The sequence below is a fragment of the Amphiura filiformis genome, chromosome 6, assembly GCF_039555335.1.
Source record: "Amphiura filiformis chromosome 6, Afil_fr2py, whole genome shotgun sequence".
NCBI lineage: Eukaryota > Metazoa > Echinodermata > Ophiuroidea > Amphilepidida > Amphiuridae > Amphiura > Amphiura filiformis.
This window is the reverse complement of record NC_092633.1, coordinates 50,102,967-50,130,939: the sequence shown is the minus strand read 5'-3', so window position 1 is coordinate 50,130,939 and position 27,973 is coordinate 50,102,967. Positions and strand designations below refer to the sequence as shown.

The 27,973-nt window shown below is 37.4% G+C and overlaps 1 protein-coding gene across 1 annotated transcript; it reads right to left on the bottom strand.

The window, feature by feature from the left end:
- Positions 1 to 25: 25 nt before the first annotated feature.
- LOC140154590 (cytochrome P450 4F4-like) lies at positions 26 to 27,020 on the bottom strand. The gene is made up of 11 exons (XM_072177158.1): positions 26,833 to 27,020; positions 24,033 to 24,177; positions 21,269 to 21,324; positions 20,332 to 20,476; positions 15,931 to 16,103; positions 14,649 to 14,779; positions 12,586 to 12,841; positions 12,119 to 12,315; positions 11,228 to 11,361; positions 9,423 to 9,570; positions 26 to 693 (listed from the first exon to the last, which is right to left on the bottom strand). Exons 1-11 carry the CDS (start codon positions 26,989 to 26,991, stop codon positions 522 to 524), a joined length of 1,716 nt encoding a protein of 571 aa, XP_072033259.1. The 5' UTR covers positions 26,992 to 27,020; the 3' UTR covers positions 26 to 521.
- Between the last annotated feature and the right edge of the window lie 953 nt (positions 27,021 to 27,973).

Sequence of the window (27,973 nt, the reverse complement as noted above, 5' to 3'; positions counted from 1 at the left end):
AGTCTGTTATCAGGTCAAAGGTCAAGAAAATCACGACCTGATACAGTCACTCACTCGCTGATGAAAGATGGAGTACCATCTGAAAATTCCGAGGTAGGAATTATTTCCTTGTGTTTGGATCAAAAGTTTAAATCAAAATCAAGAAATAGTTCTATTTACAAAATTTCATTGTTCCAGATTGAGAAAGTATTTTGAATTTTGTTCAACTTCCTCAATACATCTGTAAAGTGTGCTGAGGCTTGTGGATCAACGTCTATGCGTTGTGCCTGTGCATAGCACACTATAAATCAATGTCAACAGCATCACAAACCATTCCTATCATCCCATCCATACCTAGCTTCCAAACCATCCCATCCATACCTAGCTTCCCAACCATCCCAATCAATTCCTAGCATCACATCCATACAATCATGTAAAAAACTGAAAATTGAACATGCCCGACTTCGGACAGATTTGGCTTGATTAATTGTTCATACAATTTATAGGGGCATTTCGTGAGTCATAGCCTCATCCTATAACATTTAACACTTTCTTAGCTTCACAAATAGGTGAATGCCGTTCTTTGCTCTAGTGACGACACTGTTGAATCGCTCCACACGTATAGACTTGTCCACAGTCAAGGTGAAGTTGTGCAGGATATTGGCCATCACCACTTTCATTTCATTCATCGCAAAATTTTGCCCGATGCAATTTCTGTAGTGAAAAAGAAAAGATGACAACACATTGTAACAATAAAATACTAGCAGAAACAACACAGTTTCTAGGCAAGACAACTTTACATTTGCCAACAGATGGCTAATGTAAACAGACAAAAATTGTCAACAGAATTAAAAATCAGCCAATATGCAAAAAGGAAAGGCAAGCCAAGCTATGGCTCCATGGTCAAAGTCCACTGCTTGCCTCTGTACTCAAACTTCATGTAAGTTTACACAGTCATTAACAAGCTGTCATGATTTATATCATATGTAAAAAAAACCCAAAACAAACACATTCTTGTATTGGCCCCGGTGGGTTCAGTTTGTATTTAAAGGTAGGACGTATGACCGTTCCAGAATTTGAAAATGACCCCTATTTCACGGGGAATCGAGGACATTTGCAGCAATTTACCCCCTATTTTGTGCAAAATCAAGGAAAATACCTCCCCTATTTTTATTATTTTGAGGACGCATTTTCATTTCACCCCTTATCACAAGGAATCAAGGACATTTTTCCAAAATAAATACCCCTATTTTTAAGATTTCAAGGACGCTTTTGAATTTATCCCCCTATTTCACTGGGAAATGAGGACAATTTTTATCGGAAAAAATATCCTATCAATTTTTGTGCGGAACTACTAAAAAACGGACAGAAAAAATACAAAAAACCAAAACTGTAGCGGTAAAACACGGACGAAAGTCCTAGAAATACACCCTATTTTTCATTTCAAGGACAATTTTGCTCCAAAACACCCCTAATTTGGACAATCATGAACAATTTTGTCCTCGAAAATTCCATGGACATTTCTTGAAAAGTACCCTAATTGGAACCATCATGCGTACACATCGTCAGTGAAGACTGAACCCACCGGGGTATTGGCATAACTCATCCTATCCTTAAATTGTGCCCAAACCTCAGTAGACTTTTTTTAGCTGTCAAAAATTTGTACAGGGGATATTGTAATCCATTGCAATGAACCAAGTACTAGGGCCAAAGAGACATCAATTGTGGGAGAAATACAAAACTCACTATGGACCACAATGGCCTCATCCGATTGGCATAGTTCAATAACCTCAATTAAACAATCATAGTGCAAAATTTGACCTCAAGTTGCAGAGTATGAGTTACAGTACCCAAATTTTCAAAGGTCATTCAATGAATGTACAAATGTATTGGGGTTAAAGAACTGTGCCACTGATAGATGAGGATGTTGTGGGTCCTAGTGACTGTGTTTGTGACCAATGGGAAAGATATTCCAATATGCAGACCTTTCAAGAAATTCTGTCAGACACTGTCAGAACATGAGGCTTGTTGGCGATGAAGCTACGGTTTATAATACTCTCTGTTCAAGTACTATCTGTATACACAGCCGCCATCTGTATACACAGGAGATATTCTTGGTGTTTTGTCCTTTAGTGATTTTTTTGACTGCCAGATCACATAATTATAGTATACTAGATTTCGCGGTTCTCGGGCTGGGCGGTTCACATCTGTAAGATTAGTATGTCTCTAATTACCAAACACCTGTTGCCTATAATACTTGTCCTGACCTTTCAAACTACATCGATATACGTCGACTTAATCAACTCTGTTTTGTAGCTGTGTCGCTTACTTCGGTACCCATAATCTGAAAACCTAACATTCGCCTCTTCCAAACCGTGTCCTGCTACCACATTGGAGGACCCAAAAATACCCTGAAATTCTAGTAGTATCTGGATGTAGGCCGTCAATTCAATCTGAGATGCACCTGTAGTCACACTGTAATGTTTTCCGATGCGCGATGCGGTACTCTGCGCACACCCCCGTTGATACTCCGCGATAGCACAACGCGACACGCGATATCGCACCGCGCGAACGCGATAGCGCGCGGACGGACGGACACTCTGTGATTAGTATTAAGATATACAAGTAGTACAGGAAATTTAAAAGAAAAAAAATCCTTATGAATGTCCAATGCAGGGTTGGCCCGATTTAAATCACGATTTAAATCAAAACTTTTTCAGTTTTTACCATTTTTGAAAAATTTCAATTAAAAAAAATTATACTTCTTTTTTGCCTCTTTCCAATACTTAGGAACTTAACCCATAGACACTATGCTTAACCAGTTTGGATTAACTGACCACTACAAATGACCATTAATTTTTTATTGATTATTTGAAGCAGCATCACCTGTCGATCCGATGGACAAACAAATTTAGCTTCTGTGCCTATGGCTATTTTTGCAGGGTTTTTTTAATTTTCATTAAAGTACATTATAATCATGTAAAAATCTCCATTTTGAACACAATTGAGGTCTTATGAGCAGGAAATGTTGCCATATGCCCGCCGATTGCCCGGCCATATGTGACCCGCTCTGACAAGACCAGGAACAAGTCGCATTTTTGACATTTTATTATGACAAATGGGGTGAAATAATCAAAACAATTAAAAAATTAAAAATTAAAATGTTTTAAAAGCACCAGACAATATAAAAAAGCTTTAAAATGATACCAAAATTATATAAATAGCTTTTTCAAGATATGGATAATTTTGTAAATGATACCTTGATATATTTTTGCCAAATTGCTATTCTGAGTAATGGGCCAATTGGTTTCTTGCCTTACACAGGATTGAATAGGGATTATCATACTGTTATTTATTAAGTGCTAAATAAACCTCTTTTTAATAAGTACTTTCAAGACTTTGAAAGCCCACCAAGTCCCACAGTCAAATACCATATCAAATTAAGAATTCCAAAATTTCATTTTTTATAGGAATGTCATCTTTAAAGGCCTTTAACTCAAAAACATGCCTGGCGACTTGTTCCAGGTTTTGTTGGAGCTAGTCCCATATTGCTTTAATTGTGAGTAATCTCACTTGGTTTTCATTTTGTTATCTTCACAATTACCTTATTTTTAGATTTTCAAAAATAGATGCAGTACAATAAATAACATCTTCTCAAAATCAAAGCATCACACTTGTTAAATTGAAATAGCAAATAAAAGCTGGACTTTGTTTGGGTCTATAGCATCAGTAGTCATTACCATGGTGATTTTAAATTGAAAAGAGATGCACTAGGGTTGCTGATTTAAAGCCATATTATAACATTTTTATACAAAATAGATTAGCCTTTGCCTTGAAATGCTAGCTTTTTAACTGTCAGATTATCCCCTTTTAATTTTGAGCCGAACAACTAAAGCAAAGCAAAGAAAATTGGAATTTACTATCAGCGCCGATGTCGCCAATACATATCACTCCTTCGGTGGTGTTACGGTACGATCTTTTGTTGTGTAGATCATTGTCCCGTACGCCATGTACGTGCCGTGTTATGAACATCGCGTATGTGTTTGACTGATATTTCCATCGTAATAATAAAATGATGGTTCCTGCGTTTTATTCAAAATCTCAGATTTCAACAAAACTACATCACCTAGGGTCTTGATTTTTGCAGGTTGGTTTAATGTGAAGCACAATGTCAGCCAACACCTGCTATATGATAAATATTCAGTTAATGAAACAAATGCCGTAAAAAAGTAATTTTTTGGACTGTATACCGTATGTAGAGCGTATATTTATATACATGCATCTTGAATAGCATTATATTATAGTTTAAGCCTGTTGAAGTTACACAGCTCTGTGGCGCAATTGATACGGCATCTGCCTCAGGCGCAGTGGAACACGGGTTCAAGCCCCTGAATGTATTTAGATTTCTTTTTCATTTTACAATATTCTTCATCATATTATATTTGTCATAAGCCAATGTCCGTCTTTTTTCTGTATGTCTACCTATATTTTACGGCACTGTACAAATATCATCGTAATTTCCGCACTGATGATGTTTTTATATAAACATACATTAAATTGCCCTATCTATGATACGGGTGCAATTACATTAATTTGATGTAATAATAGCTGATTGAAAATTGCTCATTCGGTTCTTTTTATTTATCATTTGAATTAGAAGCAATTCGATGTAATACTGCATTTAAAAATCATTCTTTCTTTTTTTGTCAGTTTTCGCGTAATTCAGACCCAAGCCAAGACGCAAAACCACGCATTAGTGATGTTTTTAATGACCACCCCCTAAATAAACAAATACATTTTTTCTATTTTTTTTATTTATCGTAAAGCCCTATCACATATATGTGTTTGTATGAAATATGAAGATAATACAACATTCCGTTGCAAAGTTATTGAGTAAAAACAGAAAACAGATGCAACATTTAGGATTTGACTCGGACAATCCAGGAAAAAAAGGTTGGCACAGTTTGCCTGTCTTTTGGTATATCTCTGTCCCCGCTCCCCAATTCAATGTTGGACCAAGCCATGTTGTCTACAGGTCCGTGAGACCCTCCAACATTGAATGATGGGGAGTGGGGAAGGATGAGATATAGGGGAGAGTCTGTACAACACATATTGCATGCATGTTTTCCTCGCCTTCCCAATTTTAATAGGGCACGCATTTCCATTGTTTAGTGCATGTGTGCCAACTATTAATTTCGCGGGTTGTAGTATTAATTGCGAAAGTCACCGATTCAAATCCCAACAGATCCACTTACTGGTTGTTGTTTTTTCAACGTTTATGCGCTCTGGCTGCTCTGGGTAAAGATTAAAATTTGTTCAAGCATAAAAGATGGTTATGGTGCAGCAGACCAATCAGTGATCACCATGGTAACCTGATGGTGGTGCACCTATAAATACTTCTTTTATTTATCCCTGGTAAATTGAACTTATTGCATTGAAAATCCACAACCCCTGTGGAAGATTTTGGCAATTCTTCCACAGGAGGAGTATGTTTTTCAACTGTAATTGGTCAAGGTGAATTATTTTGAAACCCATACTCCCACTCTATTACGATTTTACCTATATCTTCCACAACTGGAGTAAGTATTTCAAATGGAAGTTAACCCAATTGTCTATTCTATTCAAAACTCATGCTCCCTCTGTTGAACAATTTAGCTAAATCTTCCACAGGGGTTGTATGGATTTTAAATCAGGCATGTGATTAGGGAATTCCCAGAATGGAGGAAACTTGCGAAGCGCAACGAGCGAAGCGAGTGAAACTCTCGCCCCTCACGGCCGGGGGTCCAGGGGCCCGCTTATGGGCCCCTGGTGGGGTGGGGTCGAGCCAGAGGGCTTCTACACTGTAAAAACCCTATTGAGGCCCTCTCAGGAATTTTACAGGAAAAAAAGACACATAAATGAAGACAAAATGTTTAATTTGAATGAAAAAATACCACTTTTTAGTACAATGTGAGTGAAAATCAAATACTTAACCTCACTTATTACTTATTACAGAGGGTTTCTAGATGGTCCGTTAAAGCAATTCTTCCCATAAGATATCATGTCCCCACACAGTGAGCAATAAGCTTTACCGGCGACAGCAATTTTTTTGATACCATTTTCCTACAAAACGTTCGAACCTGACTCGTAGCCTATTATTATTATAATTTATAAATGGGATTATTTTTTCCTGGATGACATGATCATGATGATTGCCACCAATCTTGTGTCAATAGATTTTAGAACGTTTTGTATTTTCCTCCACCGTATAGCTCAATTCGCGACCATCTTTAACATGTATTACTTTCACTTCGTGATCCAGCCAGCTCCAGCGGAACTTGTTTTTCAGATCTTTATCAACTACGCCGACGTTCGCGTCATTTTTCTGAAGCGTTTTCATCTTGATTTTCAGATGATGGTGGATGCGATATCGCTATTTTTGACGCCGCCATTGGATTAACACATAATCATGAAATCTTCACAAACAATTCTAAATTTGTTATGTGGTGTCAAAGCAAAATTATCTTACTCTAAAACCGTTGGGGTTCTGCAAAGTACCCCACTGCAAGTATGTTAATTGTCCATTTATAATCGCTAACCGTGTATTGTGAATGGGGCTGTCAGCCCTGTATCTTCGCCAGCCTCGTACGTCCGTGTTGCGTGTCCTATGCCGCCTGTTGATTTTGGTTCGATACCGATAAACAAATCCTGTCGATCACGCAATATCAGTTGTCAAAATTAAAGATGGCCGAACAATGTTGATAGAATGCAAGCTTATCAGTGATTGGTTTATATCGGCAAGTGACATCAAAATGGACCAATCATAGAAATCGTTAGTAAAATTACAATAGCGTTTCTTTGGGCGACTTTTAAAATAGTAATTCATGAATAATCGGCAGTTTTTCCATTCATGTTCGCAGGAAAACACATTGGGCTAATATTTGCGTGTTTTTTCAGCAGGTATTTGCCTTACGACTTGGCAACCACGGCCGTAACAAGAAGTTTGTTAAAAAAGAGAGAGATGCTCTTTGCCAATGTTCAGGAGCTTAGAGGGGACCCCCCCCCCCCAAATGTCTCAACGGATTTACATTGATCTCAGGGGGGTCGGATCTTGGTCAATACTGCCGGGCAATGACGTCATATGTCAAGTGGTCTATATGCAGGGATTTAATGTGCATTCCACTAGGATTCTACCATGATAGCTTCCTTTCAAGATGTTAACAAAAAATATTTCCTGGCACTCAGGTCTTATTCAATATCAAAAGTCAACACAGAGATCAAATTTCGAAGTTGCTCAAAAGCAAAAATGTCAAATCTTGATGGTGGTCAGTTATTTTAGACACACGGGTCAAATATTAAAAATGCACTGATTTCAACGAAAATGTAAAAACAACTCAAATAAGGTGTAGTTGTAACCATGTAGGATGTTTTGTTACCTAGGTAAATTTTACCATGGCCTATGAGCAATACAAAAGGCCTTTTAACCAATCAGATGACAAAAATCTATATTAATGAGGTATATAAAACAAATATTGACTGCTTTATTCGGGTTATGGTTAAGATTATAGGCCCGCAGTGATCTCAAAACCATGCTATGACCCTCGGTGCTGGGCCTATAATTTTAACCATGCCCCTCATAGCAGTCAATATGTGTATACTATATTCCCTGTTTGTCATGCTGCCATTCAGGACAGAGGCGTCAGATAACTAGAGCAATCATATTGTGGTCCAGGCATAGCCTCCAGTTAGTGAAACCTTGTTTAGAATTTTAAATCCTACAAAAAAATACCTTCTTAATATCTTCTTAAGATTTTTAAAAAAGACATTTTGTGTTTGCTGAGATGTATCATTTATCAACAGCCTTTATCTCAAAATTAGGTTTATTGACATAACGTGCAGCAAACACAAAAATGTTTTTAAAACATTAAAAAAAAGAATTTTTTGGTGAAAACATTGATTTACTAAGATGAAATGTTGAGTTATGTAGGCCTAAGGTCATGAAAACAACATTTCAAAATGTTTTGTGTAAGAAGAAGCCACTGCAACAACATTTTTAAATATTGTCAAAATGTTATTGTCAAATATTTGTTGGCAAACAATTAAAAACAATTTGTCAATATTTGTAAGTGCTGATGATTTTTAATTTTTGTTGTTGCAAAAGTAACATTATGTTAGAACATTTTACAGCAACTTTTAAAAATGATTATCAAATGTCATGCAAACATTTTATATCTTGCCCTATTTAAACATTTTCTGGCAACCTTTCCTACCTTTTTTGAATGTTTTGTAAACCTTTGTGTTTGCTGGGTTGTTATGTGCTGTGAATGGGTTATGTGATGTGATATACCATGAGCAAAAGAATTAAGCTACCAGTTATGTTCACCCTGTATAACATAAAAAAGGGTAATATGTCAAAATTAAAACAAGCAGAAAACCTGAATCCTTCAGCTCCGATTTAAGACCTCCGATTTAAGAAACAGTAATCTAAAACCCAAGGAAGTTGCACTTTGTTCTAATCAATGAAAACATGGCGCTAGTTTTAAATGTTCTAATAAATGGAAGCACTGCACTACACATAGTTCTCTTCTTCGAAAACGCTCATATACAAATCAATAGGGCATGGACCAAACAGCAACTTATGAATTTGCCTCTTCCTTGGGTTTGGACAGAGGGCTGAGAGTAAATTTCGCTGATCCCTCCTGTTCTTTTCTATGTCGATTTAACACACAATTCCCGCTGTTGTTTTGGTTCCACTTTAGTACCCCCGGTACACGCATGGAGGTCGCCATTTGAGGTTTTAGCACCCACTTTAGAACCCGGCTACCACGACTACGCGTTCAGCATCGCGTACAGTACGCGTTCCCAACTGTCAATCATTTGGGGTCAATCACCTCGAGCTTGACAACAATATCTGAATAGACTATCGCCAAGTCTTACGTGTATGCGCAAAATTTAGGTTAATTTTCGTGATTGAAACAGTATTTTTCTTGTATAAATCTTGGCCCGGATAGCGGGATTGTTGGTTGATTTAATGCATTTGATAAATTAAGCTCATGGATGCGCTAAAAAATATAATTAAAAGTATTCAAAAACCTGTTCAACATTTGAAAAAAAAAGCACTGTAGCAGGCTTGAAAAAGTCTAACCGTGGATGCAGCAAGCCGCGATTTTTCATGACTTGAACGCAGAGCACGGACGCGATATAGCGGGTAGAAATCGCGGTAGTGTTCCAGGCCTCTGCGATGGCAGGGTAATGGCGGCTTCCATACTTGAATTACTTTTATAACGAGCTGTCTACGGGCTGGTTTGGATCATCATGTCTTTATTTCTTGACTGATTTTAACAAATGAGGTCTTAAATCCCAGCTGGTTCTAATTATGACATATCTGTCTTTGTTTAGGATATGCAGAGGTCAAAATAACTGGTACATTAATTGTTTTGCGCACTGTAGGTTGACCAATTTACCTGGGTCCTGCAGAAAAAGGCACATAGGCATACGGAGGAATGCTTTTGGAATTCTCACTTGAAAATCGTTCTGGATCATAAAGCTCTGGCTCTTTCCATACAGCTGGGTTATGATGTAGGGCAGATATAGGAATAGTGACAAAGGTTCCTGAATATAGAACATAGTTAAATAGAGCATGAGTATTGGCATTTCAAATCACACACACACAAAACAAAATCATTGAAAATATTTTGGTCAAAAGTAAATTTCTTATTATTTCTTCCATTCACTTTGCCTGCATGCCCCACCTGGCACTGATACTAGCATACATGTTAAAAAACATTGAAAATATTTTGGTCAAAAGTAAATTTCTTATTATTTCTTCCATTCACTTTGCCTGCATGCCCCACCTGGCACTGATACTAGCATACATGTTAAAAAAACATTACTCATAACTTACACAAGACAATATAATTGGGCTTTTACAAGTTAGGCAACTACTTCCTGGGACTACGTCTGATTCCAGACAAATGCAAGCCTTTTTTTTTTAATCACAAAAATATTATCCTGTTTTGCTAGCCGAGACATAACTAAATCCTAATCCTGTGGTTAGTTTTAACTGCATGGCAATAAATGTCAAATTTTAATATTTGGCCAATAAATTGAAATAAGGGTCAAAAACATGCATTTTAGGGTGTTTTGGCTATACTGTGACCAGGGTCTTAGCTAGGATTTGACAAGTGCCCATCATTTTATACAAATATTGACTGCTATATATGAGGGGCATGGTTAAAATTATAGGCCCAAGGTGATCTCAAAACCAGCCGAGGGGCATAGTCATGGTTTTGAAATCACCGCGGGCCTATAATTTTAACCATGTCCCGAATAAAAAGCAGTCAATATTTGTTTTATATACCAAATCTTAAGATTCTTGTCATCTGTTTGGTTAAAAGCATCGATTTTGGGAGGAGAAATTAATAGTTTCAATGCGAACGGCACACAGATTACAATCTGCGATTTCTGCGTAATTATAACGCGTGAAAACATTAACGTGTGCGTAATATCATTTTACGCTGGGAAAAACGCGCAGTTTGATCGTGAAGCACGTGACCGGTCCATAGTTCATTTCCATGGACCGGTCCATAGTTCATTTTGCGGGCATAGTTAATTCAATGACTGCACTTTCAACCAATCAGATAACAGGAATCTATATATGAGGTATATAATCACCAATATTGCCTGTCCAATTTGAGCTTGAAAATATAAACCAGACCTATGCCCCTTCTGGGGGTTCAGTCAGTTCAAAGAGCTATTGCTATAGCCTTGATTTATTAGTCTGGTCTTGTTGTAAGTTCACAGAACTTATTTAAGCATTATTCTTAGAATTTAGGATCTGCCAGAGGCATTAATCTTGCCTGTCCCAGGAGAAAACTGCACGTCCAAAGTGACGTATTAAACATGAATTTAGCAAAAAGGCAAATCGCTATTTGGCATTCTGACAAACTCATAACGATATGTTGTACCCAAAGAAGATTATCTTACCCTTCCCAGAATCCTTTGCAACATGACACATTATCTCATTATAGCACATGACTTTCCTATTACTTTGTACAAGTTTCCTTTGTTTTCATGTTTGAGAATATACTGTCTAAAGCATGTGTCGATAGTCACGAAATAAATATATTTTGCCAGCAGGATGAGCTGTTCATTGAGGTACTTTTTGTCACTATCTACCCATGTTGCAGTTAGCAAGTCAGTACAGAAAATTGAAATTGAAGAAATGCATTGTGGGAAGTGTAAGCTAACTTCTCTGTGTTGTACCTACCTGCTGGTGCGACTTTACCATCAGGGAAGGCTATATCTTTGGTAAGTCTACGCATCACAATTGGGACTGGAGGATGAAACCGAAGGCTTTCTTTGAGGCACTGCGTCAGATATGGTAACTGGTTAAGATCATCCCTGATGACAAAATGCAAATCAATCATCCATTTAATTCTCTGTGTGCTAGCCATGGGCTTCAACATAATAGGTTTGAGAGATTTTCTCAAAATATCAAGAGCCATATTTTAAGAACCACTGAACCAATACTAGGCTTGTTTGTACTCACTTTGATGCATTTTTCAGAATTGTATGCTGTGAATTCTTGCATATTCATGAGGGCTGATCGTTTAATCGTGTTAGTCTAACAATCACAGCAGCAATGCTTGCCTTTGCATACACGATAGAGCGTTGCTTGCCTTTGCGTTTATGTGAATGACTGTAAGAATATACGGAATGTGCGTAGCAGTTTCTTCTGTCACACTTCATGGAACGATTGGCCCTCATTATTGGGTGATGCTGAGCCTTTGACTGTTTGGAATTTGTCTGTGTCCCTTTAGCCTGGGGGTCACACACGTGTAAAGGTGGTACGGGTATGTGCAGCGGTCAATGGTCCCTTTTTCAGGCTCTCTGGCAGTTCCTTAAGATCCACATTTGCATCATGATCCAGTTCATTACGCCTCAAAATCTGGAAATTGTAGCTCTTTGGCCCAAATTTGGAAATTCACAGAGCCTCACAAAAATGTTGAAATTTCAGTTCATCAAGCCCCCATATTTTGGCCCCAAATCAGTTCCTAGTTCCCAAAGTTTGGCACTCCGCGCCGTACACCCATACCAAAATTTAAGTTGGGTGCCCTCCTGGCTCTTTAGTCCATGCATACATCAAGCAGAAACTCACCATTCCAATTGATCAGATCCTTTCTTTGCCATCAGTTCGTCAACCTCTTCTCGGCATTTTTGCTGATATGCAGGATTATTAGCCATATTATAGAGCATCCAGGAGAGACCACTAGCCGTTGTGTCGTGGCCCTCAAACATGAAAGTATCAACTTCATCCTGAATTTCTTGATCTGTGAGACCAGTGCCATCATCATCCTAAAAGAAAGTAGAAAAGTATGCAATTCAACCACAGGTACACCATCGCTTAGGTACTTGGCTGGTACTGTGTAGTACCACGGGAGTACCAGTGCAGTACCACTGCTTGTGGGTCCTGTGAACAGTAGCAGCATTATACTGTGTAGGTACTCTGTGTGTACCAGTCAAGTACCTTGGCAATGGTGTTTCTGCGCAGGTGGCCATAATAAGAATCTTGTTATGTACCTTTGGCCGTGAACTTATCAATCATTCCGACCATCAGTTCCTTACCTTAGCACTCAGTAAAATATCCAAGAAATCAATGTACTTCCTGTCCGGTGCTGCACCACCTGCTGCCTTTAATGCCTCCTTACGCTGATGAATCACAGACTTGGAATATGAGTGCACATCATTCAATGCCCGTCTCCAGCGGTAACCACTGTAGCTTAGATGGTAAACGAGATTGATGTGGTAGGGGAGGAAGCGGAACCTTGCCATGGCTAGGTGGGAGAGCTCTACCACACCACGTATGTATGGGTGACGAACACTGGAAAACACCACCAAGAAGTATAAGGTGAAATTTAAACTGTTTAAAAATTTAGTGTTACTATCCACTTCCTTTTTGGAGGCTGTCTGCTTTTTATTTTTATATATTAAAAATTTTTTTTTAAAGTGGAAACATTTGGGGGGGGGGGGGCTGTTAAAGGTCATCAGCTTTTAAGACTCTCGCATGAAGTTAACGGCATCATTTACCTCAGAAAACCATGATAAAACAAGTCAACTGACAAGACCTATATGTGACCAGCTCCAACAAAACCCGGAACAAGTCACCAGACATGTTTTTGAGTTATAGGCCTTTAAAGATGACATTCCCATAAAAAATGAAATTTTGGAATTCTTAATTTCATGATATTTGATTGTAGGACTAAGTGGACTTTCAAATCCTTGAATGTATTCATTAAAAAGAGGTTTATTTTTCAGAAAATAACAGTTGAACTATGATAATCCCTATTCAATCCTGTGTAAGGCAGAAAACTAATTGGCCCATTACTCAGAATACCAATTTGGCAAAAATATCAACGTATCATTTACCAAATTACCCCTATCTTGAAAAGTATTGATGCTATTTATATAATTTTGGTGTCATTTTAAAGCTTTTTGAATAGTGCTTACATTTTTATTCAAATCATAAAATGTAAAATTTTTTGTCAGAGCGGGTCAAATAATGGTGTTTGACCAACTTAACACTTCAATATTATATATCATTGAACAAGCACCAACACAGTTTGGTCTCAAATTAAAATGAGCAAAATTTGAGTTAACTTATTTTGTCGTGATGGGAAAGAATAGCTGATTCAACAATTTCTATGCAGACCATATGCAATACATCAACCTGACCAGTATAACAACTGAAATGGCAGCCATGTTGGAGGACAGATCGATGCCTGGGGGACAGGTCTCTAGATCGATCCAGCAACCATTCATACCTATCACCTATTTTTTTGTATGATCATAGGAAATTCTCCCAGGAGGCCTTGTGATAGATAGAATATTTGGAGTGATTGCCGAATAGGGTGCAACTCTACTAGTCTTATTACCAAACTGCCCTACCCCAACCCTAAACCCTAATCCTAAACTCAGTAAACGAGGACTGGACTCAAGTCTAGCAAGTTGCACCCTATTCGGTAATTGTACCAAATATTTTTATTCAATGTGTACAGCTCTGTCATGAGTGACATTGTATTGCATAGGTTCTATCGTACACATCGACTGCTCAGTGTCAGAAGTGGGTATGTGCAAATAGCTGCCATGTGTAGATGAGTACTATATATTGTGTGTAAATTGCCAAATGGTCACAGGGCAGCTATTGCACTTATGCACTTCTGGCACTGACCAGTCAACATCTAAAAATATGACAACTGGCAGCAATATTATTAATAGTGCAAAAATATTAAGGTGGTACTACACCCCCTGATAAATTTTGTGACTAATTTTGCATTTTTCTCAAAAAATAACAACATGTACACACTGGTAACAAAGGTTATGTATATTATAGGGGCAAGCAAACCAATTACTTCACTGAAATTTCAGTGATTCAAGACAAGTGGTTCATTATATATGTTAAGAAATGAGGTACATTCTAGTGGTACCCCTTTTCTTAAAGTAAATAATGTGCTGCTTGTCTTGAGTGACTGAAATTCCAGTGTAGTAACTAGATTCCTTGCCCCTATAATATACATAACTTTTTTTTACCAGTGTGTTATTATTTTTTGAGAAAAATGCAAAAATAGTCACAAATTTATCAAGGGGTGTAGTACCACCTTATTAACCCCTTGATAACTTCATCAACTTACTATCCAACCTGGCAGTTACTTTCAGCACTGAAGATACATTTCAACAAACTATCCAATGTTAGCAGACTAATATCAGTAAACATTTCCCTGGGCGAGAGCGAACCACCTTTACAGGCCTCCTGCAATTTATTCTGTATGAAAGAAAAACAAACATACAAATATTGAAAATAAAAATGCAAGATCCAGAGAGGGGGGACTCAAGTCTGGTTTGGGTAGAGGTGTGCCATTGAGAATTTGAAAGTAGACCCAGCAATATACCTATTTTTCCAAGAAATTTGGACCCATCGATGTACAAAAAGTCAAAATTTTCAGCCAAATGTCTTAGTTTTGGCGAAATTTCCAAAAGTTTTGGCTACAGATAGGCAAAATTGGGCTATTTTCTTTTTTAAAAAATTGGGGAAAATTTGAAAAAAAAAGGACCAATCCATATACCCAAATTAGCCTTTAAAAGGGGTCATTGATATACCAAAAGGCCGAAAATGCCACCCATGTTTGCGGCACATCCCTGTACAATGGCACAAGATATCACCTGTTTAATACAATAGGCTCCACTGAGTTGCTTTGACTCGTAAAATAGAAGGCAAGCAGCGTTTAACACTCCCGTGACGTGGCGCAAGTGCTACGCGCTCCGATGCTTTCGCAATAGTGGGCGTCTTGGATTGCAATCCAAATGAACTAAGCTAGTTTGGCGCAGATTGCCCTCAGCTATGGCCGACTTAATCCTGACCATCAATTGGCTCATCGGATTCGTCTATAGCAGACATAAACAGTTAAGGCAATGAGAGATCCCGACTTTGATATAAAATTGGATCGATTGAGCCCATATTTATTGGTCGAGTTTTAAAATATTGGGCGAATAGCATCCAATTTTATCATCATTATGTGTTGGACCCAATATTTTCACACACTTGGGATTCATCAAAACATAATAATGAGGGTCCACTGAGGTTGAATAATGCCTGGAAATAATGTTCTTGTGAAAATAATTGTGCTAGATTGAAATTGCCCCAATTGTCTCAGTTTACCCACTTTCCTCTGGGAACTGATCCTGGTTATATATGTTGGTAGACTAGAGAGCTATTGCACCTATTTTCAGCTGCATCCCTAATGTAGTAAATGGCCACAGTGGTCAGCGAAAATCATCTCATAAACAGGTGAATATGGGACTGTGATTTTTGAAAATGTTCAATTGTCTGAGCGGAACAGGTGGTGTTTGCCCGGGGTGTTTGGAATATAGTTGTTCCATATATAGCCTTGTTGCTGCTATAATTAGAATACTTACTACCAGTGTATTTGAGGATTCTTGGAAAATCTTGGCATATGGTCGCAACACTTCAAAATGGAACCCAGGAGTAAGGAGACGACGATTCCGTGCCCATTTCTTACCACCGCTTAATAACAACCCGTCACCTAACCAGGGCCGTATCAAGTCATAGGTGTACTGTTCTTTAGGTTCTGAGGATACAAGAGAAAAAAAACCCAGAAAATCAGAGCTTGAAGTTTACCCTTTAGTTGATATGAAACAAAACTGTAAGTTTTTTTTAGCAGGTTGACCCCCTCCTTGAAAAGTAAGGGTGAAATGTTAAATTAAAAATTCCAGATATTGACCAATATTTTAACTAGTTTTTTTACAAACATAATTGGACTTTTTGACCCCTCCAATGAAAGGACTTTAGTTTATAGATTGTCATCATTCTTCTGGTTTGTTCCTGAAGTTTATTATAATTTACTTACAAAACTCTTCAAAACAGAGATGCCACTTTAAATAGTGCCACATAGAATGAAAAAAAGTCTCAAAACAGGCTGCACAATTTGACTTCAAAAAAGAAGGAATTCAGGCAAAAGGAAAAGTGGTATATCTCTGTTCAAATGGTTTTGATTGGGGGTTTTGAGCAGTTAGCCGCAATGAACACATTTCTACAATTTATGAATTTAATGCAAGTAATGATAATCTGCATCAACTAGCATATGATATGATATGAGCATGATAAGTTTTTATTTAATTTGCCATAGAAGTATAGTGATGTAACAGGACTGATTACAATACAATAGCGATAAATGAAAACAATTAATTTTTGAATTTATTGCCCCTGGGTATTGCCCTGCACTATAAGTAGGGTGCATTCATCACCACTGACATTTATAGAGCACCAAAAACCAAAAAAAAAATTGCACAAAGGCGCTATGAACTAGGCACAAAAAGCATAGAATAAACAATGATTATACAATGAAGGTGATACCGTGTGGTACAAGCAAAAATATACTAGCTACTACTACGTCTTCAATAGATTAATAGCAACAATGTCATTGGTTGTAAGCAATTATATTAATATATCCAAAGACTCAGCAAGTTTGATGTGATCTGGCAGTTGGTTCCAAATGCGAGGAGCGTGGCATGAAAATGACCGGTCGGCAAAAGTTGAGTGTTGAGTGCGAAGTTCAACAAAATGAGGTGTAGATGAAGATGTAGAACGGAGCCGTCCGAAACCAATATGAACTTGATGCATATAGCAAACATGTATTCAGGGGTTTGCTGGCAGATTGATTTGAAAACCAGAATGAGGACTTTAAAGTCAATACGTTGTCTGATGGGAAGCCAATGCAAATTGATGAGGTCGGAGGTGATGTGATCATATTTTCGCTTCCCGGTAATAAGGCGAGCTGAGGTGCGTTGAATGTTCTGATGGCGCTTTAGCAGAGCGCCACTTATACCAATTAGTAAAATGTTACAATAATCCAACCGAGATGTAACAAGGGTATGGACAGCGAGTTTAGAGGCCTCGGTGGTAAGCATTTTGTAGGCACAACCAATATTACTGAGTTGGTAATTGGCATCTTTGGAAATGTTAGCGACTTGAGCACTCATGGTCATACCACGATCAAACATGACCCCAAGGTTTCTGACATGATTGGATTGAACAGGAATGTTGACACCAGTGATTTGCACAGAAGGAATTCAGGTAAAATTTAGCCAGTTGGGCTCTGAAACCAAAAACTAAAACCTCAGTTTTCTCAGTGTTAAGCTTCAGGAAATTTATGGACATCCATTCCTGAACTTTATGGACATCCATTCCTGAAGATTGCATGAACTTCATTCCCACTGTTCAAGTTCGGAGACAGCACATTCCATGCCATGAGCAAAAGTGGTGGGGCGTTTATTTGAGGGGGGCGACTATTCGAGGAAATATGGTATGAGTGGGGCAATATATCAAGCTTAAAAAACTGCCAAAAAGCGTACACAAAATGATACAGCTTTCTAGTTTCTGATGAATGAGGGTGCTAGAAGATAGCATGTACAGCACTGTGTTAAGATGTTGGTGGCAGTACATGTACCTTTGCTAGTCAATATTGCTTTTACTGTGTCATAATGGTGTACCATCATGGTGCTCAGAACTGGGCCCATCCAGATTATAACCTGGTATGGGAACGGTACCACTGTTGCTTGCAAGCCCCACGAAATACCATTTTCATCAAATGTTACCTATTGATAAATGAAACATTGGAAAACTGATAGTGCAGTTACATTGTTTATCTAGAATTATGTGATTTGCAGCCCCTACCAAATAAAAAGGTTTTTCTAAAAGACACTTCCCTGATTTTTATATTCAATTAGTCATACGCTTCACTCTCTGCAATCTATAAAACAGAATAATGATATTAGCAAATAGTTTAACTAAGAAGATCACTGCCTGAAAATATTTGGATATGCATCCAAATTTCGAAGTCAAGAGCTGGAAATTGTGAACAGTCTTCTGTTATATTTCTGCCAATACAAACACTTTGGAAGTCCCAGGTGCAACCATCGATCTCTGAATTCCAACTCATGAAATGAAACAATTTTTGCACATTGATTAGCACTGGGTTAGACCTTATACTTCCCTGAATGTTCTTGACAATGTGGCTATTTACGTACAGCATGAAAGGTGTAGGTAAATTATTGAGTTATAAAAACATGGCATGGAAATGATGCCTATATACAGGTGTTTTGTTGTTAACGTTAGCATGCGCATATTTTGGGGGGGCTTTAGGGCGCCAGCCCCGGGTCTAAGTAGGGCGGCAAAAAGCGAAGGGGTGGCGAAAAGAAGAAGGGGGCGGCAGAAAAAGAAGGGGCGGCAAAAATAATAAGTAAAAAGGGTGGAAAAATTTGAAAAGCATAAAAAAACTGTGAAAACTGTGAAAAAATGGAACTATACATTGCTTTTAGGGTGCTAGTATGTGGTGTTCGCCTTAGTCTGGGGCAGACATTTTATAAATGAATTTAGAAGAGCAGCAACGACACTACTAGCACTATATACATTCCAGATGTTAAATCTACAGCATATGCAAAATAAGGCAAACAAGAATCAGGCATTTTTAGTTTAGGGGCTAGGGCTATGTTTCTATAACTCGCTGTCGTTGTGAATACATCATACCTTAGTTACTGGTTCACGCTTGGTATGTACACCTGTTAGCAGACCACTGACTTTATGTTGTGATCATTTTGATTGTGGTTCCAAACACAGATAGCATATGAACCAGTTTATATGGTAACAATCGATTTTGATGTCACACTACAGCAAACTGGTTGTTACAAAGTTCTATGGAGAGTATCCCCATTGAGGGAGCTCTAACCTCCATTTTTAGTACCAAAAAGGCAATTAAAAAAAAAGACTATTGCTATTTTTCTGAAATTTTCAGAGTATGTAGTATCCTGCTCTTCTCCAAAAACATAAATAAAAATACCTAAAATGATAATGAAACCCAAGGTGATATTCATGTTGATTTATCGTTCATCGTATGACAAAGTACCTGATGTTGATAAGATGCTCTTAACCATGTCATAATGATGGACAGAGAGAGCAACCTGCAGTGGACCAAACCATGTTTTACCACAGTACGGCAAAGATGCTATAACTTTTTTGTTCCATAGATACATAGCTTCATCACCGGTAGCCTATACAATGTAGGATAACATAGAATAGGGGTAGTATTTCACTGACATCTTTAAATATCTAGTTATAATGCATTTTGCTTCAAAGCACAGAACATGCAAAAAAAAGCAGAAATATCAGTTAATGTGCAATTGTGCATTAATATGCATTAATTGATGATCAGTTAGTTTAGAGGAATAAGCATTATAAGACATTTTGAGATTTTTGAAATATAGCCATGTACAGGCTATATCAAAATGATTAGTACCCATCAAATTGATGTTTATTGCAAAGCCTTCTAAATGCAACATTTGATCCTCTTGAAATTAATTAATTACCACACTTCATATATCGTCAGCCTGCTACGCTAAATGCCTAAGTCATTTTTACATGTTTCTCATTTGCAATTTTTAATTTTCTGAGTAATAAACCCATAATTCATCAAATTTCCAGCTACATTCTTCATGGAATACATCAAGAGAGATGTATTCCACAAGTTAATGAAAAATGCGGCTGGAATTTGAAATTTGATGAATTATGGGTTTATAACTCAGAAAATCAAAATTGCAAATGAGAAACATGTAAGAATAACTTAGGCATTTAGCGTAGCAGGCTGACGATATATTTGTATGACCCTAACATTAATTAATCTAATGAGGTTGATCTCACTGAAGTTGCACTTTTATATGGCAGTCTTGTCAATAATCACTGCAAACTGATGGGTACCCATCATTTTGATACAGCCTGTATTATGTGTGTCCTCTATAAAGTACCTGATGTTGATAAGATACTCTTAACCATGTGAAAATGATGGAGAGAGAGGGAAACCTGCAGTGGACCAAACCATGTGTTAGCGAAGTACGGCAAAGATGCCACAACTTGTCCACTCCAAAGATACATAGGCTCATCACCTGTAACCTAGGACAACATACATGTATAGGGATCATAGTATTTCTCTGTCATCTTTAAATAACTGGCCTAGCACTGGCTTCTTGGCTGTACTCTGATACCTGTATGATGATTTTCCTGCGCTCGCTGTTCGAGAGGCGTCGTGGTTTGAGAACGGGGCTAGTTCTAAACTGGCCCTTATAATGCATCAGTTTTATTAAAATGTGCATATGGATTAGAGGAATGACCATTTCTAGATGTCACAGTCTTCATGTACAGGCTATATCAAAATGATTGGTACCCATCAATTTGATGCTAATTGCAATGCCTTCTAAATGCAACATTGAATCCCTTATAATGCATGAATTAATGTGCATATGGATTAGAGGAATACCCGGAGGAATAACCATTTCTGGATGTCTTCATGTACAGGATATATCAAAATGATTGGTACCTATCAATTTGATGTTTATTGGAAGTTAAACTATTGCAAAGCATTCTAAATGCAACATTGAATCCTCTTACCGCAATTTATATTTGTATGATGACGTTTCATAACACCAATCTATTTATTGATCTCACTGATGTTACACTTTTATATGACAGTCTTGTCCATAATCACTGCAAACTGATGGGTACCCATCATTTTGATACAGCCTGTATTATGTGTGTCCTCTATTCAGTATCGAAGTTACGTAATGTTACTATGTCAACGGGATCACGCGCTAGAGTAATGAACCACGATCGAAATGATCACCACATAAAGTATATGGCACTCGAAGGCATACCAAAGTAGCGTGATCCGGTAACCAAGAGAATTACGTAACCACTTGATGCTGAATAAAGTACCTGTTGTTGATAAGATATTCTTAGCTGTGCTAGAATGATGGAGAGAAATAGCAATCACCAGTGGACCATACCAATATTTACAGAAGTACGGCAAAGATGCTACAACTTGCTCGGTCCACAGATAATCGGCTGCATCACCGGTAGCCTAGGATTAGGACAACATAGAATTGGGATCATAGTATTTTACTGTCACCTTTAAAATATATACCTGAAACTTATAATGCATCTTGCCATGAGATTAAAAACGCAGAACATACAAAAAATAGCAAAATATCAGTTAATGTGCATTAAATGAGCAGTTAGAGGAATAAGCATTATAAGACATTTTGAGATCTCCATGTACAGGCTATATCAAAATGATTGGTACAAACATCAGTTTGATGTTTATTGGAAAGCCTACGCAACATTGAATCCTCTAGAATTTACCAAAGTTTATATTTATATTACCTTTTATAACATTAATTTATCTATTAAGGTTGATGTTACACTTTTATATGGCAGTCTTGTCCATAATCACTGCAAACTTATGGGTACCAATCATTTTGATACAGCCTGTATTATGTGTGTCCTCTATAAAGTACCTGTTGTTGATAAGATACTCTTAACCACGTTATAATGATAAAGATTGAGAGCAACCATCAGTGGACCAATCCAATATAAATAAAAGTATGGCAAAGATGCTACAGCTTGCCCAGTCCATAGATAATCAGCCTCATCACCGGTTGACTAGGACAAAATAGAATAGGGATCATAGTATTTCACTGTCACCTTTAAATAGCTGAAACTTATAATGCATCTTGCCAGAAGATTAACACCAAACATACAAAAAACCAGCAACAATATCAGTTAATGTGCAATGTGCATTAATTATCAGTTCTAGATGTCCCCATGTACAGGCTATATCAAAATGATTGATACTCATCAGATTCTATGTTTATTGCAAAACTTGCTACTGCCAAATGCGCAATATTAATCCTCGATCTTGAAATTACAGCAATTTACAGTTTTATGACCTACAATGATAGCAGTCGTAACGGTTTTGATAGTATAATTTAAATAAGCCTCCCCCTACTCCCCCCGATTAATGTTGAATCCTACTTTCTTTGGTCATACATGCTTAGTGGCACCCAACATTGATTTGCGGGGAAGGGGGAGGATTGAGTGTTAAGGTATATGCTTGACGCCAAAGAAACCTCCATTTCATCATGTTAAAAATTATGGAAATAAGGCCAGTGTACATTTTCCATAAGTGTCCCAACACATTTTGACCATGGTTGTACATGTAGCTTCACAGGTGGATCTTATGTAACATTTTAACATGCCAGTCACCTTGGTGTGGGGCGGACATTTTAAAAATGAATTTAGAAGAGCAGCAACGACACTACTTGCATTACATTCCAGATGTTAAATCTACATCATATGGAAAATTCGAGGAAATTTGCACGAGTCCGTTTTATTTTAGGGCCATTTATCTATAACTGGTCTTTACATGTAGCCCTATGGAGATTGTGCCCGTTGAGGGCGCTATAACCCCCATTTTAGGAACAAAAATGTGATTTAAAAAAAACGGACTCGTGCGAATTTTCTAAAATTTTCAGAGTATGTAGTATATGAACATGTAGAAATATAATCAAGTAGTTGCCCTACCTGCTCTCCTCCTAAAAAATAAAAAGTCCTATACCTCAATGATAATGAAACCTAGGTGGCAGTCACTAGAAACTGATGTGTACGTATCTATCATTTTGATACAGCCTGTATTTATACCTGATGTTATTAGGATACCTTTAAGCTGTGCTACAATGATAAAGAGAGAAAACGCCACCAGTGGACTAATCCACATTGTACAGGAGGATGGTAAAGCTGTCACAATTTCTATATCCCTTTTATACATAGCCTCATCAGCAGCAGCAGTAGCCTAGGAAAGCATAAAGCATGGATGTTAATATTTCCTAGTCAACTGTAAAATTAATACCTGACAGTGACACTTATGTGTATGTCTTTTGTCAGGGATTCAAATCACAGAAAATATCAAACCTATAAAACCAGGAGGGGTACTCAAGTTTGATTTGGGGTGTGCCGCTGAGAATTTGAAAGCGGAAACCATCAATATATACCAAAATGATCAAGAAATTTTGACCCATCGATATGTATACCAAAAGTCAAAATTTTCAGCCCAATTTAACAAAATTTGTTTCAATTTTTATAACTTTTCCCCAAATTTTGGGAAAATTTCAGCGAGGAAATTTTCTGAAAATAATTGAAATAGACCCATCAATATACCAGAATTAGTCTGGAAAAGGTATACCAAAAGGCCGAAAATGCTACCCACGGTTGCGGCACGTCTCATATAGTTTGTACTGAGTACCCCCGGGATCAGTGTCTTAGCTAGCCACCCGTCTGGCTGTCATTTTAGACGGGGAGTTTGCTCCTGGGACGAGCAAAATTAATGCCTTTGACAGATGCTGCATTATAATTGAAGGTATTGTTGACCTTTTTAGTAGACCAGCTTTGCAAAACAAGGCCATAGCAATCAACATATTTGAACTCTTTGAACCCCCAATGGGCTGTAGAGGTCTGGTAAATGTTTTAAAGGTCAAATTAGGACATGTATTTTTAATCAAATGACAGGCAAACCTCAATTTCTAGCTAAGACCCTGCCTGGGATACAAAAATATCAGTTATGTGCATCAATATACATTTTCCATGCAATGTCTCCATATTTGTCACTATCAAGTACCTGATGTTGACAGAATACACTTAGCCATATTAGAATGATGGACAGACAGAGATACTAGCAGCGGGCCAAACCAAGTTTTACAGATGTCCGGTAAAGATTCCACAACTTCTCTGCTCCATTGATACATATCTTCATCATATGTCATCTAGGGAAATAGAGAAATATGGATGATCAATTGATCATAGCTCCCATAGCACAGTTAGCAAAATATCCAATTTATACATTTGAATACATGTTATTACTTAATGATACCAGCACTTTAAGGTGGCCATTGCATTGTTGATTGAAGCTGTACACAGGAAATCTGTAATGTGACGTTTCACACTAAAGGTCCGTTCATACTACCACCGCATTTGAGATGCATTGATTTGCGATGCCGATATATTGATTACTTTTGCCACAACTCAACGCAACTCGTCGCATTTCCAAGTTAAAAAATGTATTTAACTTAATTGCGATATCGCAATGCAGCAGTTTGCAGTACGGCAACGCAACACATCGCAAATACGGTGGTAGTATTAACGGACCTTAAGGCCCCCCAAAAACTGTTGCATTGCAGTAACCTGCCCTACCCTAAAATTGAACGCTGCCCGACCCTAGATTTAAAAAAAAAGAAGATTACACCCCCAAAAAAACCCCACTATGCTGTGCTCCTCTTCAAAAAGGAATACAACACAGAAAATTGTGATTGTAGAACTTGTTTTGTTAATTTGATTTATTTGGCTGCAAGATATATTCAATATAGTACAGGAAGTTGAAAAGGGGGAAAACTCCAATACATCAATTTTTGGGGGGCCTAGGGTGGTCTTTCTATAACTTCAAATGGAAACGTGGTAAATATGTCCTGTTGTAGTACTCCGTGAAGTATAGTCCCAATGTTTTAAGTATGAATTCTTCTGTTGTGACTGATCATGTTGCATTGTCAGTTCTCTCCAGCTATCAGCTTTTGTCTCTATATAATATAACAAATTAAACAGAAAAAGCTAGAATCGTGCATGAATATACTAAGGATGAAATTCTGACAATTTAAATGTTCAGATAAAAACTGGGCTGCAAACAAAAATGGATTTTAAAAAGACAAATTAATATCAAGAGGATATATAAACAAAATAATGATTTGATTGAGAAACATGTCCATGAAAATTTCAGGTGAGCAACTTTATGTGTTGTGAACAAAAGTTCAATTCTTCATTTATTTGATTACCAACACAGATGAACTTTCATGATATATGTCCAAATGGCAATACACCATTATGCTATCACAAACTGATAAAATATTAATGTAAAGGGGCTGTGCAATAATTATCTGGGGGATCTGTGGGATTGGAAAGTTCCTTAAAATTAAACTAAAAAGTAAGGCCATAATTAGATAACATACACTGTAAATCATGTGAGAACAAAGAACTTACCAACTTTATAACTTTATGGAGTCAAAAAAACTCCTTGTTTGTTTGTCCTCTGACACCAGACTGACAATAATCTTGAAAATATGGGAAAGAATTTTTTTTACTGTACAAAATAAATACCAATCATTTAGGCAGTATAGGACACACGATATGTGACGTAAGAGGCTGACAAAACTACAAGGCTGACAGCCCATTCAAAATGGGTGATTAGCAGTTACAAAATTGAAAAACAACATACTTACAGTGAGGTACTTTAATTTGTTGCACCTCACATGTTTTAGAATAATTTTGCTCTGACACTACATAACACAATAGAATAATTGTTTGTGAAGATTTCATGATTATGTGTTAAAATCCAATGGCGATGTCAAAAATGGCGATATCGCATCCGCCACCACCTGAATCTTTGATAACTATAGCTAGGCAATGTACATCTTTATATTAAAATGTAATTAACTTATGCTGCCCAGTGCTAGTGAATGAAAGTAAACAATATCAAATATTAAAATATTAAACAATTGCATATACATACATTGTTTTGATAAACTCAATCAATGGCATCCCATATACCATTTAAAAAGGCTGAGGTGCCCTATTTAGTGTTAGCTTCAGCATTTAATTATTTTCTTTATTTTCCACCCGACTTACCCGGGTGAAAATAAAGAAAACAATTAAATATCCAAAGCTAACACTAAATACGGCACCTCGATTAAGTACTACACCCTCCATAAATTTGTGTTTTTATTTTTTGCATTTTCTCAAAATCTAATAACACAGTGGTAACAAAAGTTATATATATTATAGGGGCAAGGAATCCAATTACTACACTGTAATTTCAGTGACCCAAGACAATCGGTTCGTTATTTATGATAAGAAATAAAGTACCGCAAGGATGTACCTCATTTCCTATCATATATACTGAACCGCTTGTCTTGAATCACTGATATTTCAGTGTAGTAATTGGATTCCTTGCTCCAATAATATACATAACTTTTGTTACCAGTGTGTTATTATGTTTTGAGAAAAATGCAAAAATAGTCACAAATTTACCACAGGGGTGTAGTACCCTAATGCTCAGCCATCTTATTGGCCAGAATAAAAAATCACTTGCTGTGACTGCTATGAGCAGTACTGCATGATATGAGCATAAAATGCCTTGGAATTAAGACATAAACATGAATCAAGTCTCATACTACACACTAGGATCCACAACATGCTCATCTATCAAGGCACAGTTCTTTAACCCCAATACATTTGTACATTCATTGAATGACCTTCTAAAAATTTGAGTACAAAAACTCTGCAACTTGAGGCCAAATTTCACACTATGATTGTTTAATTGAGGTTATTGAACTATGCCACTAGAATGAGGCCATTGTGGTCCATAGACTTACTTTAGGTAAATGCCCCCAGAACCAATGCCTATCTGGGGCTGTAGGGAAGGCTGCCAGTGATTTTTCCAGCTGGAAACGTTGCCTTACAAGTTGTGCCAACTTCACCAAGGTGATGACAACCACTGCAACTACTGCAAGATTAATGACTGAGACATCCATCTTGAAACTTGCGTCAGATAATTAGTAGACGACCTGTGTGTACCAGAAGGAAAAAAAAAAAACAAGTTGGTGCAAGCTTAGAGCAATTCAGATAATACCCAATGTAAATGAAAATGTCCGCAGGTCTCATTACTGGGACTACCGCACATAACAAGTTTTTGGCAACTTTTGGACCTATTCTGAAGTGCTAGGATCATTCACAGTTAATGACAAAAAAAATGACAATTTGTTATCCATTAAAACCATAACCATTAACTTGTGTTTACCTCTTCATCTATCACCAGGGTCTTAGCTAGCCACCCGTCTGGCCGTCATTTTAGACAGGGAGTTTGCTCCTGGGACGGGCAAAATTAATGCCTTTGACAGATGCTATATTATAAATTGTATGTTTTGAGAAGCTAATTGACCTTTTTAGTAAACCCAATTTGTAGAACAAGGCTATATCAGCACATATATTTGAACTCTTTGAATCCCCAATGGGCTATAGATGTCTGGTAAATGTTTTAAAGGTCAAATTAGGACAGGCAATTTTATTCAAATGACAGGCAACCCTCAATTTCTACATTGTAGCTAAGAACCTGTCTATCACATATTGTTTGAAAGGTTCTAACTAGTTGCCTACGTCCAACTTTGTTTCATCAGCACAGACATTGACTGTTATCATACTGAAATTTCTTTTAACAAATACGGCTTTCCACTAACACGATAGGCACCCATATGATAAAGGATGCAATGGTGGGGCATTCGGATTCCTCACTAGTTCTAACTATAATATGAAGAAACGATAGCTGATAGCTCGTTATATACTAAGTTAGAATGTGCGTGTATCTTTCCATAAGTCACATACTTGTTTACGCACATGTAGGGAGTTGCCATGCAGGGCACAATGTCATTCATATGAATAAAAACTTTTCCCCAAAGTTTCTTATTGTCTCAAAAATATGAGGATATTGTTCTTGACATATTAGCGACACATTGTACA